The 15,027-nt window shown below is 44.0% G+C and overlaps 1 protein-coding gene across 1 annotated transcript in view; it reads right to left on the bottom strand.

The window, feature by feature from the left end:
• The window catches only part of ILA (putative protein kinase regulator ILITHYIA), a 210,060-nt gene that overhangs the window by 156,501 nt on the left and 38,532 nt on the right, over positions 1 to 15,027 (bottom strand). The window contains exon 12 of the mRNA XM_087395165.1: positions 14,842 to 15,025. Within this exon, the coding sequence (XP_087251291.1) occupies positions 14,842 to 15,025 (184 nt within the window). The remainder of the gene's footprint in view (positions 1 to 14,841; positions 15,026 to 15,027) is intronic.

The raw sequence follows: 15,027 nt of genomic DNA, 5'->3' as shown, positions 1-15,027 counted from the left end.
TCATGTGTGACTCTTCACTCTCTATATAAGAGAGGCCCAATTGTATGGTTGACACACTATAGACCCTTAAGCAATATAAGCATTCCTTGTTCTCTGCTATTTCATTCTCTTTTTTGTTCCTTAGCACATTTCTAAATAAAGTAAGTCTAGGATTTCTTACAGAGGTATTAGAGAAAATTTCGCTCCTGCCTGTAGGAAATGCCCTCACCTTCTAGCGCCTATCTCATACCTCTACTTCCGCTAGAAGGAGATCCACGCACATTGTGCATGGAAGAGATGGAGAGGATGAGCACACAAATTTTCACCGCCAACCCCACCTAAGTCATTAGTGGCCTCTCTATATGCCTCACATCACTAGTTGATGTTAATGGACACAACAATAACCGTGTCTTTGATGTGCTTGGGCAGTCCCAAAACCAAGGGACACACCCTTTTTCACCAACATAGTAGGCTCGAAATGCATTTTGGGACAGCCCGAAACGTACGAAACGTTTCAGGACCCCCAAAAAACCCACAATGTTCAAAACATCCTAATTTGTCCTAATTTTGGAAAATATGGTGTCGGGTTGCATTTTGGCCACCCGTACGTCTCAAATTGCCGCCCGTATACTGAAATCGACCTTCAGCCCATACATTGTTCTTTAGCCCATCCAGGTGCAGCACATACATAAATCATGATCATGATTCCATGTATCTATTTCAATTTTGAAATATGACCATTGATGCTTGGAATCTACAATGATGTGTTGTTAATTTTCTGATTTAGGATTTCCAAGTTCTAAGTGACATATCAAATGTCTTTGTACTATGTTTCATGAGTTTTTTTCAAAAATTGGACTTCTATGATAATAATCTAGAATGTTTTAATATTTTTGGGAAAAACTATATATTTAAATACCCCATTATGCACGGAACGTTTTTACATACATTTCGGGTTTGCCTCGAAACCCGTTTCGAAACTCCTCGCCTACTATGTTCGCCAATGGATGGGCCTTGTCAATGAAGAATTTTGACTTCTCACCAAGGGGCACATCCATTCATGGGAAAAGACACCCCTTTTATGTGGGGACACCCCTCTTTTAAGAAGAGACTAACCCTTCATAGAAAGGGCACCCCCTTAGGGTAGGTACACCCTTTGGCCCAAGTACCTACCTATAAAAGGTCCCCTAGGGGGCTAAAAAGGGACAACCAGCCCCTTACCCAAGGCCTAACCCTAGGTCACCTTAGGTTCACACGCTTTAATTTTTGGCAACCACCTACCTCATAAGAGGTGAAATCAAATCACAATTGCATGTTCTGCTTCTCTGCTTTAATTCGGCCATATGGAATTCGTTTTTCCTGCCCACGGGTGCCGACTTGCAGCCAGAGCTTTTGCCTCAGCCTGAATTCAGCACATGACATCACCCACACAGAGCCTAGATTGCTGCACCAGTTTCTAGCATCTATTTGTGCCTCTTATGCTCAGGATTTGCGCTGGTTTTTCAGCACCTTCATAGCCTGCATCACACACAATTCTGGCCTATCTGCCTGTGACTAGCAACCTTTGTGCTGCCTTCCAATCACGCCCAGACAGGCCAGGCCCTGCTCTCAGATTCTACGCAGAAAATAGCGCCAATTTCAACGCCAATCCCCTCTTCTGCAAAACGCCTCTGCTAATGCTCAAATCTGCCTCAAAATACTCACCTGATCACAGCTCTCGGCCCTCCAAGCGCCTTTTCTGGTTCACCATTCAACGTGGACTTGCAAAGACAATAGATGGACCACCGGACAGAGATTTACTCTCACAAAATTACAGCAAATGAACATCTCCTCGTTTAGAAATGAAAACCCTTGGTAATGCTCTTGATATCCCTTCACATCATCCAATATCGTGTTCAGATTGCACCACCAGCCCCTTTGGAGCCTTTGCATCGTGGGTCTTTTGTGTCGCGTGCCCTTCCACCGACTTGGACCACATCCTCTATCTTTTGCGTGAGGCACCTAGCACAGTCCCGGTTGTGTTTCACCTCTACTTCCTCAACACAGGCGAGGTTGTGTTTCACGAGACACACACATCCCCAAAAGACGATATTCCCCACAAGTTTGTTGTCCATCTTTGTAGAGACTTTTACCCCTCAGCTTCAGCCATAGTTGCATCCATACGCGTACAGATGGTTTTTCCGTACGTACGGCTTTCCGTACGGGGTGTGTGTGTGTGTGTGTTTTTTGAGTGGGGTTTTCTTTTGTGAGGTGTGTTTTTTGGGTGTGGTTTGGTTTTTTTTGTTGCGAGTGTGTGTGTGGGGGGGGGGGGGTTGTTTGGGAGGGGGGATCGATTTTGTGCCTGACCAAAACCTTGGAAAACGCATTTTTAGCACTATCCTAATCCGTATGTTGCTAATCCATACTTCGTACCTATTGGCCGACTTTGGCTGTGGTTGGCCTCAAGGATGGTCTCAAGGAGGAGGAGGAGGAGGAGGAGGAGGAGAGGCACTGATGCAGATGATGATGAGGATGAGGATGAGGATGAGCAAGAGAATGAGGATGAGGATGCAAGCTGCAGCTTGAGGCTTGAGCCTCATCGGTTGTGAATCGTGATGCATTTCAATTTTCAGCTTTATTTCCAGGCTGTGGCAACCTTTTCTTCTATGATGTTTTGCCTTTGATGTTTTGGCATAGTACCTATTTCCAAGTTTCTACTTACCTACTACCTTTGATCATGATGTTTGGTCTAGTATTGATCTATCATTGACACTATGTATCAAAATCAAGATACCAGATGACTCTAGTCTCTAGAGGACCGACTCCCGAGACTGGACTCTTTGAACTAAAAATCTTGACTTTAATATTCATACAAGTTTGAAGTTTGAAGTTTCAATTTGAACGTTTGTAGCTCTATGTCAATGTAATGTGTACAATGTATATCTTTCTAAATGTTTTTGAGTAAAATTAGGGTCACATATGTTTCAGCCCTAGGGGCTGAACCATACTCCAATCATATACCTAGATGAATCCAGGAACATTCCCAAACTCATCCTCTAAAAACACAACATAGTGCAGTTTCAATCTCATAATAGTCACTCACAAGGTTGAAAACCATAAACTCCATCATGCATGGCATGGACTAGCTACTATGACATCCCCACTAACGTCATCAGTGCCCAACAGTGGGTGTGACCATAGTATAAAAATATGCTCTCACACATACAAATCCACACACCCACACATACTTGAGCATCCATTTATACAAAGTCTTCATACTGAGTTTCTGTCGACACTCCGGAGGTGAAGGGCAGACTCAGCCATGATGAAGGCTAGCACTAAAGGAGAAGGCTAGTCCAAAATCTCTTCATTCAAGCTACAACTGCTTGTGAAGTCTAAACGCTTTCATTTTAGCCTCTCCCCAACGAGGATCTAAATCTAAATCTAGCTGATAGGGCAACGCACCATTTAAGATAGAAAGAATTATCACAAAACCAGCAGGCCGTAACTTCGACGAAAACTTCACAAGGTGAAATTTGCATGTCCGCTAATACGGCAGAAGCATATACCTAGATGAATCCAGGAACATTCCCAAACTCATCCTCTAAAAACACAACATAGTGCAGTTTCAATCTCATGATAGTCACTCACAAGGTTGAAAACCATAAACTCCATCATGCATAGCAGGGACTAGCTACTCTGACATCCCCACTGACGTCATCAGCGCCCAACAGTGGGTGTAGACCATAGTATAAAAATATGCTCTCACACATACAAATCCACACACCCACACATACTTGAGCATCCATTTATACAAAGTCTTCATATTGAGTTTCTGTCGGCACTCCGGAGGTGAAGGGCAGACTCAGCCATGACGAAGGCTAGCACTAAAGGAGAAGGCTAATCAAAAGGTAGTCCAAAATCTCTTCATTCAAGCTACAACTGCTTGTGAAGTCTAAACATTTTCATTTTAGTCCCTCCCCAACGAGCATCTAAATCTAAATCTAGCTGATAGGGCAACGCACCATTTAAGATAGAAAGAATTATCACAAAACCAGCAGGCCGCAACTTGGACGAAAACTTCACAAGGAGAAATTTGCATGTCCGCTAATACGGCAAAAGCATATACCTAGATAAATCCATGAACATTCCCAAACTCATCCTCTAAAAACACAACATAGTGCAGTTTCAATCTCATGATAGTCACTCACAAGGTTGAAAACCATAAACTCCATCATGCATACTCCAATCATACTTCCATACTCATATGACGTATGCGTATGGTAAAGTATGGAAAAAACTATGGCTTCAGCATCTCCACGGTATTCTCCACCTCCTTGAGCTCCCAGATATCCTCCTGAGCAGGTTTCACCTTCCCCAAGACAATATTTACACTCTAAAGGTACTCCTTCACATAGATATCCTCCTCTTCCGATAGCAACTCCTTTTCTCATTTGCAAGAAACATATTCCCATGTTCATTTGCAAAATGATTGTGACTAGAATGTCCACCACGATGATTCTCTCTGCCGCGGAGATTCCCTTGATTGTTATTAGATTGACTACCTTGGTTGTACTGCTTCTTGTGGCAATCTCTTTTATAGTGTCCAAACTTATGATAGTAGTTGCACTGAATGTTTGACACATTGGTGGATGCATTCCCTCATCCTTGAAATCTTCCTCGGTTGGAATAATTTCCTCTTTGTTGATTCTGATGTTGTTCATGAGCATGGTGCTTATGCTAATTCTGACTTTGCTGATGATGACCACTTTTCTAAAATTATCTACCTCTACCTCTGTCTCTGCCTCTAGTTTCTTACCCTTTCCGGATCCATGGACTCTGCAACCTACTCCTATCCTCTCAAGAGCGGTAACACCCACTTTGGCATCACCGGGGTCCGGTGTTACCTCCTCTGCCCGATTTCCACGAGTGGCTCCATCCTACATCGCCTACCCCATCCAACATGAGCAACCTCAGGGAGCAGCCCGAATCTTCCTCCAAGAATGGTACAAACTAGAGCACAATCTCGTGCTCTTCTCACAGGGACCTCAGACATGTCGAACCGCTCGCGTCTAACTTCTCCGGAGATCTTTATTTCAAAAAAAGACCCCTAAAGTGAATATACATGGCAAAGCATTACTTCAACGCCGGATTTCTCAACTTCAGAACAGCATTTTCGATCTAGTCAAGAAAGTCCAACAACTCTAGGATTCTCGCAATAGCACACATACAGAGGATGACGAGACGCCACCACATGACTGTATGTGTTGGGGTAAAGACACTATGGCCACCCAAATACAGTTAGTACACTTAAGTACAGTTAGTACTTTTATTGTTAAGTACACTAAGTACTGTGTACTTAGTGTTGTAACCTTATCCATTGATATAAAAGGTTGACTGTGTGCTAGGGGAGGTACACACATACTTCTTATCCCCACACTCTTGTGTCTATTGTGTGTGTCGGTGTGCTCTCTCTTTCTCTCTCTCTCCCACCTTCACAAGTGGTATCAGAGCCTGCACATCTCTCTCCCATTCGTCCAGCAGCAGCGATCTACTGCTTAAGCAGGGCCGGCAGCATCCGCTACCAACGCTAGCAACCGGCGACGCCAGCAGCAGCGCCACCAGCGACGCCACCACCGGCGACACCAGCAGCAACGCCACCGGCGACGCCAACAGCAGCGGCGCCAGCTTCAACGGCCAGCGTCGCCCACACAGGCGACGCCTCCAACGGGCCGCCAAGTCCCATATAGGCGACGCCTCCAGCGGGCCGCCAAGTCGCCACATAGGCGACGCCTCCAGCGCACAGCCAAGACAGTCCACCGTCAGCTCGCCACGCAGGCGAGCAACCCGCATCAGCCCACCAGTCCTACGAGCTCCCACCAGGAGTTCTCCAACTGCTCCGGCAGTGTTACAGGTACAGGTGCAGCCTTTCGAGCTCATTGTGAGCATTACTGGTATTGGGGGAAGCAGATAACAGTCTATGCCTACTGTGTGAGGAAATCCTCAACATTGAATTGCAGAATCAAGGGGCTTTTGTAGCCAGTGCCAAGTATTGGCTTGTATACGCACGCATTGCGTTTATCCTCCTATTTGTAGTTGATTCTTGCAGGATTCGTATGCACTTGTTGACCTACGGGACAGTGGAAGATGCATTGAGTACTACATTGTAGACTTGAGCATTGAATGTGCCAGTCAAATTGGGGGTTTTGCAATTGGATGCATATCAGTGCTGGGGGATGCAATTAAATGCCTTACAGTGGTCAGTGAAGCGGTAAATGCACTAAAATTCTGAGAATTTTTTCTTCCAGTCAAGGGGCTTTTGCCTAAATCCCACTCTAAACTGTGTTATACAGTTTTAGTGGTATCTTGAAGCTTGAAGTTGACAGGTTTGAACAGTCAAACTGTCATTTACTGATTCTGTACTTTCTGGTACAGTCAGGTACTGTTCTGTGTCAACTGTGGGGCTGATTACAGTCATTGTACAGAAGTACAGAGTGCAAAATACACTGCTGTCTTTCACTGTAATTGCAGGGCAGATGCTGCTTTAATATCAGAGTATTGCTGATTGTACAACAGTGCATTTAATGATGCAAACACAGTTGCTGTTCGGATACTGCAGGAAGCAGTAAACAGTTATAATTCTCTGTTTAATTGGGAGAAATATTTGCAGGTGCAGTTCCTGTTGTTCCGCTGCAGGAATTAAATTTTTTTCAGCACAGTTCAAGTGCCTGTGTGCACTTGGTTTGCAGGGAGTCAGGCACCCAAGTGTGGGTTATATTTCCTGCTGATTGTAATGGCTTCATCCTCGGAGTCCTCTCTTCTTAATATTAAAAAGTTGCAGGGTGCTGCTAACTCCCGATGTGGAAAAAGATGGTCCTGAATGTGCTATTATACACAAAGGTGTGAAGCCCACTGGCACATCTGATGATGCTTGGGCACTAGCTGATCTGTCAGCAAAGTCCATAATTGAATTGTCACTCCATGAGAGTGTTGTTTGGAATGTGGATGGTGAAACAACAGCCTGGGGTGTGTGGAAAAAGCTACAGGACACATATGAGCAGCAAAGTGTAGCCACAAAGATATATTGGTTGTGCAAGTTCTTCAATCTGAAGATGAAGGAAGGGACCTCCATGGATGCACATCTCAATGAGTTCAATTCAATTGTTACTCAACTTGCGAATCAGAAGTATGTGGTGGATGAGGAAACCAAGGGTATGGCACTCTTGATCTCTCTTCCTGAAAGTTGGGATACATTCACCACAGCTGTAACAAATGCAAACACTTTCATAAGTTTTTCAGATATCACAGGGCTGATTTTGCAAGAAGAGCAGAAGCTGAAAGCTCAAGATGCAGTAAAGCCTAACAATGCCTTGAATGCAAGGGGGAGAAGTCAGCAAAGAGGCAAATCCCAGGAAAGGGGAAAAGGCAGGAGCAAGTCCCGCTCCAACAAAGACGTTGAGTGCTACTACTGTGACAAAAAGGGACATACCAAAAAGCAGTGCTTTAAACTGAAAAATGATAAGAGAGACAAAGCCAAAAACACTGATGCGTCAGATGCAAAGGCAATTGTACCAGTAAGCAATGGCAAGAGCAGTGTGAAGATTGAAGAGCTTCATTCTACACACGGTTATGACAGTGAGGGAGAGGTTCAATTTCTCTCTACTTTGGATGCTCATTCTCTCCATGCAGGAGATTTTGCAGACATGCACTCTTGGATCATTGACTCAGGTGCCTCATTCCATGTTACACCTTACAGAGAATTGTTTGTCAGGTATGCAGCAGGCAACAATGGAGTCGTGTTTCTAGGGGATAATCATGCATGCAGTATTGTTGGTGTTGGAGATGTCAGGCTTGCATTTGCTGATGGTACTCAGCTTATGCTTCACAATGTCAGGCATGTACCCGAAGTCAAGAAAAATTTGATTTCTACAGGCATGTTGGATGACGAAGGTTTTGTGACCAGCTTTGGTCATGGTTTCTGGAAGGTCACCAAAGGTGCCCTGGTTGTTGCCAGAGGTTCTAAGATTGACACGATGTATACTCTTCATGCTAAAGTATGTAATCATGCTGATATTCATGCCACCGAGCTGCCGAATATTTCTATGTGGCATAGCTGGATGGGACATATGAGCATAAGTGGAATGGAGCAATTGGCTCGCCTTGGCTACTTACCGTCTCTGAAATTTTCTGATTTAAAGTTTTGTGAGCACTGCATATATGGTAGACAGTTACAGTGTCCTCATAAGAGGACATTAGGACATAAAGATGCTCAACTTGAGCTGGTGCATACAGATGTGTGTGAGATGCCTAGTCCTTCACTTGGAGGTGCACGGTACTTTGTCACATTTATAGATGATTCCACAAGGAAGGTGTGGGTATATCCTCTTCAATGAAGAGTGATGTCTTTCCAGTGTTCCAGAAATGGCTTGCTATGGTTGAGAACCAAACAGGCAGAACACTGAAGGCTTTTCGGTCAGATAACGGTGGGGAGTATATGTCTAATGCATTCAATGCATTTTGTGATGCTAGAGGTATTAAAAGAGAGCTCCCTGCTCCTTATAGTCCAGCGCAAAATGGCACTGCAGAGCATATGAATAGAACCATACAGGAAAGTCCCGCTCTATGATGTCACATGCTGCTTTACCTCATGGATTTTGGGCTGAGGCTGTAAAAACAGCAGTACACCTCATCAATAGGTCACCAAATAAAAGACTGGATGGCAGAGTGCCAGAGGAGCTTTGGACAGGAAAACCTCCTTCCTATAAGCACTTGAGGGTCTTTGGCTGCATTGCGTATGTGCATATACGCAGAGAAGATCGCAGCAAGCTTGATCCTAAGTCTCTTAAATGCATTTTTCTTGGATATGGTGACAGTGGTGAGATGGGTTACCACCTATGGGATCCTGTAAATAAGAAGCTAATACGCAGCAATGATGTCTTATTTGATGAGTCATGTATGTTTAAGGTAGTAGATAAGCCTTCTGATGCTTCAGAGGTTGACATTGATGACTCGGGACATCCTGTACAATTCAGGCAAACTGCAAATCAGCCACAACAGCAGCGTAATCAGCCAATGCATGATGCTGCAACAGGTCCAAATGGACAGCCCGCAGTGGCGGAAGATGTACTACAGGACATGCCACCTTTGGAAGACCTCCCAGGCATAATTATGCAGCCTGATCTACTGGAACAGCCACCTGTTTTAGGTGAACAGCAAGTTGGACAGCAAGAGCAATGGGTCCGAAGGTCCACCTGACAAATGAAACAGCCAGACAGATTTGTTCCAGGGGCAGATTTTATTATGCTTACAGACTGTGGAGAACCTTCCTGTTACAAGGAAGCCGTGCAAATGCATGATAAAAGGCTATGGGAGCTAGCCATGAAGTCTGAAATGGACAGTCTCCATAAAAATGGTACTTGGGAATTGGTGCAGTTGCCTAAGGGCATGAAAGTACTGCCATGCAAGTGGGTGTATAGATTGAAAGTCACACTTGGAGCTAAGCCAAGGTATAAAGCCAGGTTGGTTGCCAAGGGCTTTAAGCAGGAGTATGGTGTCGATTTTGATGAGATCTTTTCTCCAGTGGTTAAGATGACCACACTCAGGATTGTACTTGCTTTGGTTGCATGTGAGAATTTGGAATTATGCCAAATGCATGTGAAGACAGCCTTTCTTCACGGTGATCTTCATGAGGAGATCTACATGCAGCAGCCAGAGGGATTTGCAATCAAGGGCAAGGAGTCACTTGTATGCAAGCTTAAGAAGAGCCTTTATGGGCTGAAACAGGCACCAAGGGAATGGTATAAGAAATTTGATACCTTCATGAAGTCCCAAGGTTTCAGGAGAAGTGATGTCGATCACTGCTTATATACCAAAAAAGCTGCAAATGGCAGCTTAATCATTCTCATTTTATATGTGGATGACATGCTTATTGCTGGTAAAGCTCGTAAGGAGCTTGATGACCTTAAGAAAAGATTGCATGAGGCCTTTGATATGAAGGACCTTGGTGATGCAAATCACATACTGGGAATGCGGATACGGAGAGACAGGGGACAGCGTTTGTTGTATTTGTCTCAAACCGAATATATTGGCAAAGTATTGCACAGGTTTCATATGGAGGGGGGGAAGACCCTTAGTTCTCCATTGCCTCCATATGTGAAACTCAGTGCAATGGATAGCCCACACTCAGATGCTGATAGGGCTGAAATGGCCAAGATTCTGTATGCTTCAGCTTGTGGCAGTCTCATGTATGCCATGGTTGCTACCAGACCTGATATTGCGTTTGCAGTGGGAGTGGTTAGCAGATATATGGCAAATCCAGGCAAGAAGCATTGGAATGAAGTGAAAGGTATCATGAGATACCTGAAGGGCACACAGGAGTTGTGCATATGCTTTGGCAAGCAGGATGCAAAGGTACATGGTTATGTGGATTCAGATTTTGCTAGTCATCCAGATAACCGGAAGTCTACTACCGGTTATGTTTATACATTCACTGGAGGTGCAGTGTCATGGATTACTTTGTGCCCTCTACCGCTTACTTCAAGCTTCCAAATTAAAAGACTTGACATAAAACTACCGGAAGCCTACACTGGTCAACGGAATCGCCGAACAATTGACCAGTGGCTCGCCAAAATGCGCATGTATTTTGACATTGTTGACCTCACTGAAGGCAAGAAGATAGCCTTTAGCAACCTCCCTCCTCAAAGATACAGCTTTTCTTTGGTGGCAACGACGCTTAAAGGATGGCAAAAGTGTACTAACCTGGGAACGTTTTGAACACGTGCTCTGTAAGCAGTTTATGCCTGCCAATGCAGAGTTCCAAGCATGCTCAAAACTTCGACAATTGGAGCAAATGGGCTCCATGTCTTCCTACATCTCCCAATTCACAACATTGGTACTGGAGATTGACGGTTTGACTGATGATGATCGCCTCCATGCTTTCATCTCAAGCCTAAATCCCTCGTTACGCATTGATGTACTCAAAGCAAACATCACCACCACTACTAGCACTATTGCTTACGCAGAATGCATTACAAATTTCCATAATACAGGGAAGCAGGGTTCTAACAAATCATAGAACTCTACATCGGCCAAGGGTGCTCACCCTCAAGATAACTCAAATATATACCTAGATGAATCCAAGAACATTCCCAAACTCATCCTCAAAGATAACTAAAAGTTCAAAAAACACTCAGATAATCAAGGTTCTCGACAGTCTCAAGGTCCCAACAAGTCTCAAAAACCAAATGCCGGATCCCAACAGAAGCACTCCTCAGAGGATCGTGCCTCTTCCTCTTCACAAAGCAATGACCGTCCATCAACAACACAAAGTTGCAGCCTCTAACAAGAAGAGCAGCTCTAGCACAAAAAGGGCTTTGTACCATCTGCACTAGCGACCATAGATGGTTCGATTGTCCAAAGCGACCCAAGCAAAATTCAAATATGAAACCTAGCACTTCCCAGACAGAAGATGCTACTCCCGCACAAGACAAGAAAGACAAAGCTGCTCAAGTGGCGAGCCTTGCCAGCAACCCCGAACGTTCCCTGGCCACTTAAGTACTTTGCGTCCAAGGATCGATACGTGGAACAATGGTCACTATCCTCATCAACAGTGGCTGTTCTCATAACTTCTTAGCTTATTCTATGGTCGACAAACTTTGGGTTGACCACTAGTCCTAGTTCCAAGGACTATCAGATCGAACTTGCTAGGGTCAAAAACCTATCCTTTCGCATCCAACATTATACGGACAAGTTAAATTTTAACATCATGTCTCTTTCCTGGTTCGATGTCATCCTCGGACAACCGTGGCTCTACGACTATGATCCATCAATCGTTTTCGCAGCCATACAATCCAGTTTGTCCACCAGTAAAAACTTATCGAGTTAACTAGTTCTAGGGACATTCCTTCAACTCCACTTGCCTCTGCCTTACAACTTAAGACGTGCGTTCGTAAACAAGTAAAGATCGCACTTATGTCGGTTACGACAGTTGAGGAGACACTGACAAAGGATCCTCCTAAGTACCTCAACCAACCTTTTTCCAGCCTTACCTGGATATTTTTCCACAGGAATTGCCAAAGCAGTTACCACCTCAATGACCAGTGGATCATCCAATCGAACTCATTCTATGAAGTAATCCACCATTGAAACCTCCTTATCGGGTTTCTTACACACTAAATGAAGAAATCCAAAGACAAGTGACCGAACTACTCAGCAAAGGTCACATTTGGCCTAGTCGAAGCCCTTTTGGATCTCCGGTACTACTTGTGGAAAAGAGGGATAAGTCCATGCGCCTCTGCATCGACTACCGAGCCCTCAACAAGCTCACTATCAAAAACAAGTATCCATTGCCTCGCATTGATGACCTCTTCGATCAACTTTTGCATGCAACACACTTTTCAAGGTTATCATCAAATCCGCATACGAGAAGGTGATGAGTACAAGACAGCTTTTCGAACAAAGTATGGACACTATGAATGCCTTTTGGGTTCAACAATACCCCGGCCCCATTCGTGACACTAATGAACGATATCTTCAGGCCCTTCCTCGACAAGTTCATCATCGTTTACCTCAATGACATCCTCGTTTTCAGCAAATCCTTAAATGAGCACAAACAACATCTTCACCAAGTTTTTGAACTTCTCCGCACAAATTCTCTCTACATCAACGTTGAGAAGAGTGAATTCTTCAAAACCCAACTCGAATATTTGGGACATGTTATTTCAGCCCAAGGCATCTCTGTGGATCCGGAGAAGGTCGAGGTAATACGAAACTAGCCTACTCCTAAGAATGTTCATGATGTCCGCTCTTTTCTCGATTTGGCAAACTTCTACCATACAAAGGTCTATCAGTTTTTCGAGACTGCAACACTGATGTCCGAATTATTAAAAAGCACAGCAATTTTCTGTGGCTTCCCAAAACAAAGTATAGTTTCTAACAACTCAAGCAAGCACTCACTACCATACCTGTTATGGCTATTGTGGACCCAAACCTTCCGTTTGAGGTCATGACAGACGCTAGCATCGCTATAGGAGCAGTCTTGATGCAAGAGAGTTATTGCTTTTGATAGACATAAACATTCCAATATCCAAACTAGATACCCGGTTTATCATAAGAAGTTTCTTGCGATTGTACATGCTTACAACTCTTGGAAACATTATCTCATGGGAGCCGACTCGATGATAAAGACAGACCATCACTCTCTAGAGTATATCTTCACTCAGCCAATAATGAACGCTCGTCAAGCACGCTGGGTTGAGTTTCTGGCCAACTTTCACATGACCATTGAGTACATTCCAGGATTCCGACCGGGGTCACAGTAGCCTTGGTCAAACACAGAGCTACCACCAAGAGACGTCGCAGGACTGCACCTCTGAGTGGCTGACTTCATGCCTCCACTGCCTCATCCATCCTGATATCTTGCTACTGCTGCTGATGATGATGATGTTGATGAGGATGCTGAGATTGATATATAGTCGACCATCGACATGACTATGTTATACTTAGGACTTAGGACTGCCATTCTACATTTTTGCATTTTGCATTGGTATGGATGCTCATTTAGTAGCTCCACTACCACAACTTGTTGTATCAGGATTTTCACAGTCTCAGACCCATCAGTCTTCCGAAGACTTTAATAAACTTTCTTTATTTCTTTCTTTCTTTCAGCAGGTTACCTCTAGCCTAAGCTATGGTAATCTCTACATTATCTGTGACAACTCAAACTGGTCCTCTTGTCAAGTCATTGTTCCCTCCAAGTCCTTCATCATCATCATCAATGGTGCCACTTAACATGTCGGTCACATAGTGGTTATCCTCCTCTTTTCTATCATAGTGGTCATAATTGTTGTTGCTATCATTAATGTCACCTTTCCCTACGATCTCATGAGGATTGTCCCGATACTATCCATGTGATGTGTCTCCATGGCCTCATCATGTTCATTCCCCCAAGTCACAGTGGTAACCTTTCGTCTCATTGTCATGTGTTGATCAACCTAATCTCATCTGCTCTACCACCACCATGTTCCTCGATACTTATAATACCATCCTCTGATACATGTGTTGGATTATTGCAGAAGCCAAAGGGCATCCTATCATAAACTAGTTCACCTAGACTTGGTGACACAAAGTCTTCATGGGTTACTTCTTGTGCCATTCTTGGACTAGCCAGATAACCTGCACGGTCATCTGGAAAATATAGTTTCACCATGTTGGTCGGTACCAGGGGAGGGACTTGCATGTCACTTCAGCCACCGTTCTCCTCCTTGTGGTTGGCCATGGTATCATTGTGTCATCTACGGCTCAGTGGATTACCTTATTGATAAATGGATGTAAAATCAGCTTCCTGAACCTCTAAGCTCCCAATAATAGCAGGGAAAGAATTCTTTTATGTAAGAAAATGCTCTCTTGCACGCCTATTGCTCATTCTTAGGTAACTGGAGGTGACTTCAATATCGTGGAGTTGCTGATTGACAAAAGCGGCAAAAGGAGATAGTTTCCTAGGATGCATTCATCTTTCAATTCAAAGACAAAGCAATACTGACCTTCGGATACTCCAAAGGGCAGTGACTAGCAAATACTTAATTTCATCCATTTAGAAATTCCCACAGCAAACCAAAATCATTCGAACACAACACTCAAGAGCTAGATTGCCCTCGTCTCGCACCAGACACTAGATTGGCGTATTTATTTATCATTTATTCAAAAGCACTGTCGTGCATCAGCCCAAAATCAGCCCACTGTATAATCCATTCAATGAATGAAGAAGACGTGTGCTCTCACCCAGGCACAGAGCACATAGGAATTAAAAAATCACATTTTGCAACCACTTTCACATTGAATGTTCATGTGGTGGAAGAAAACTTTAATAGAAGTTTCGACCCTTACCTTCCAAACAGTCCCCTTCTGGTGACCTCTTAGAAGACAAGGATGATGACAAACTATCAAGAGCCTGGCACTAATATAGGAATCAGAAAACAGTACAGGTACAGCTACAGCAATAAAAGCCTTCGCAAGTGCTTCACCATTGGGTACGATCACAGCTGAACTGTCTGCAGTGATTTCGCTGTCACT

Source organism: Dipteris shenzhenensis, chromosome 24 (assembly GCF_047967505.1).
Source record: "Dipteris shenzhenensis isolate YYH24624 ecotype China chromosome 24, Dip_SZ_1.0, whole genome shotgun sequence".
NCBI classification, from domain to species: domain Eukaryota; kingdom Viridiplantae; phylum Streptophyta; class Polypodiopsida; order Gleicheniales; family Dipteridaceae; genus Dipteris; species Dipteris shenzhenensis.
The sequence above is the reverse complement of the archived record's forward strand: the minus strand, read 5'-3'. Positions and strand labels throughout refer to the sequence as shown.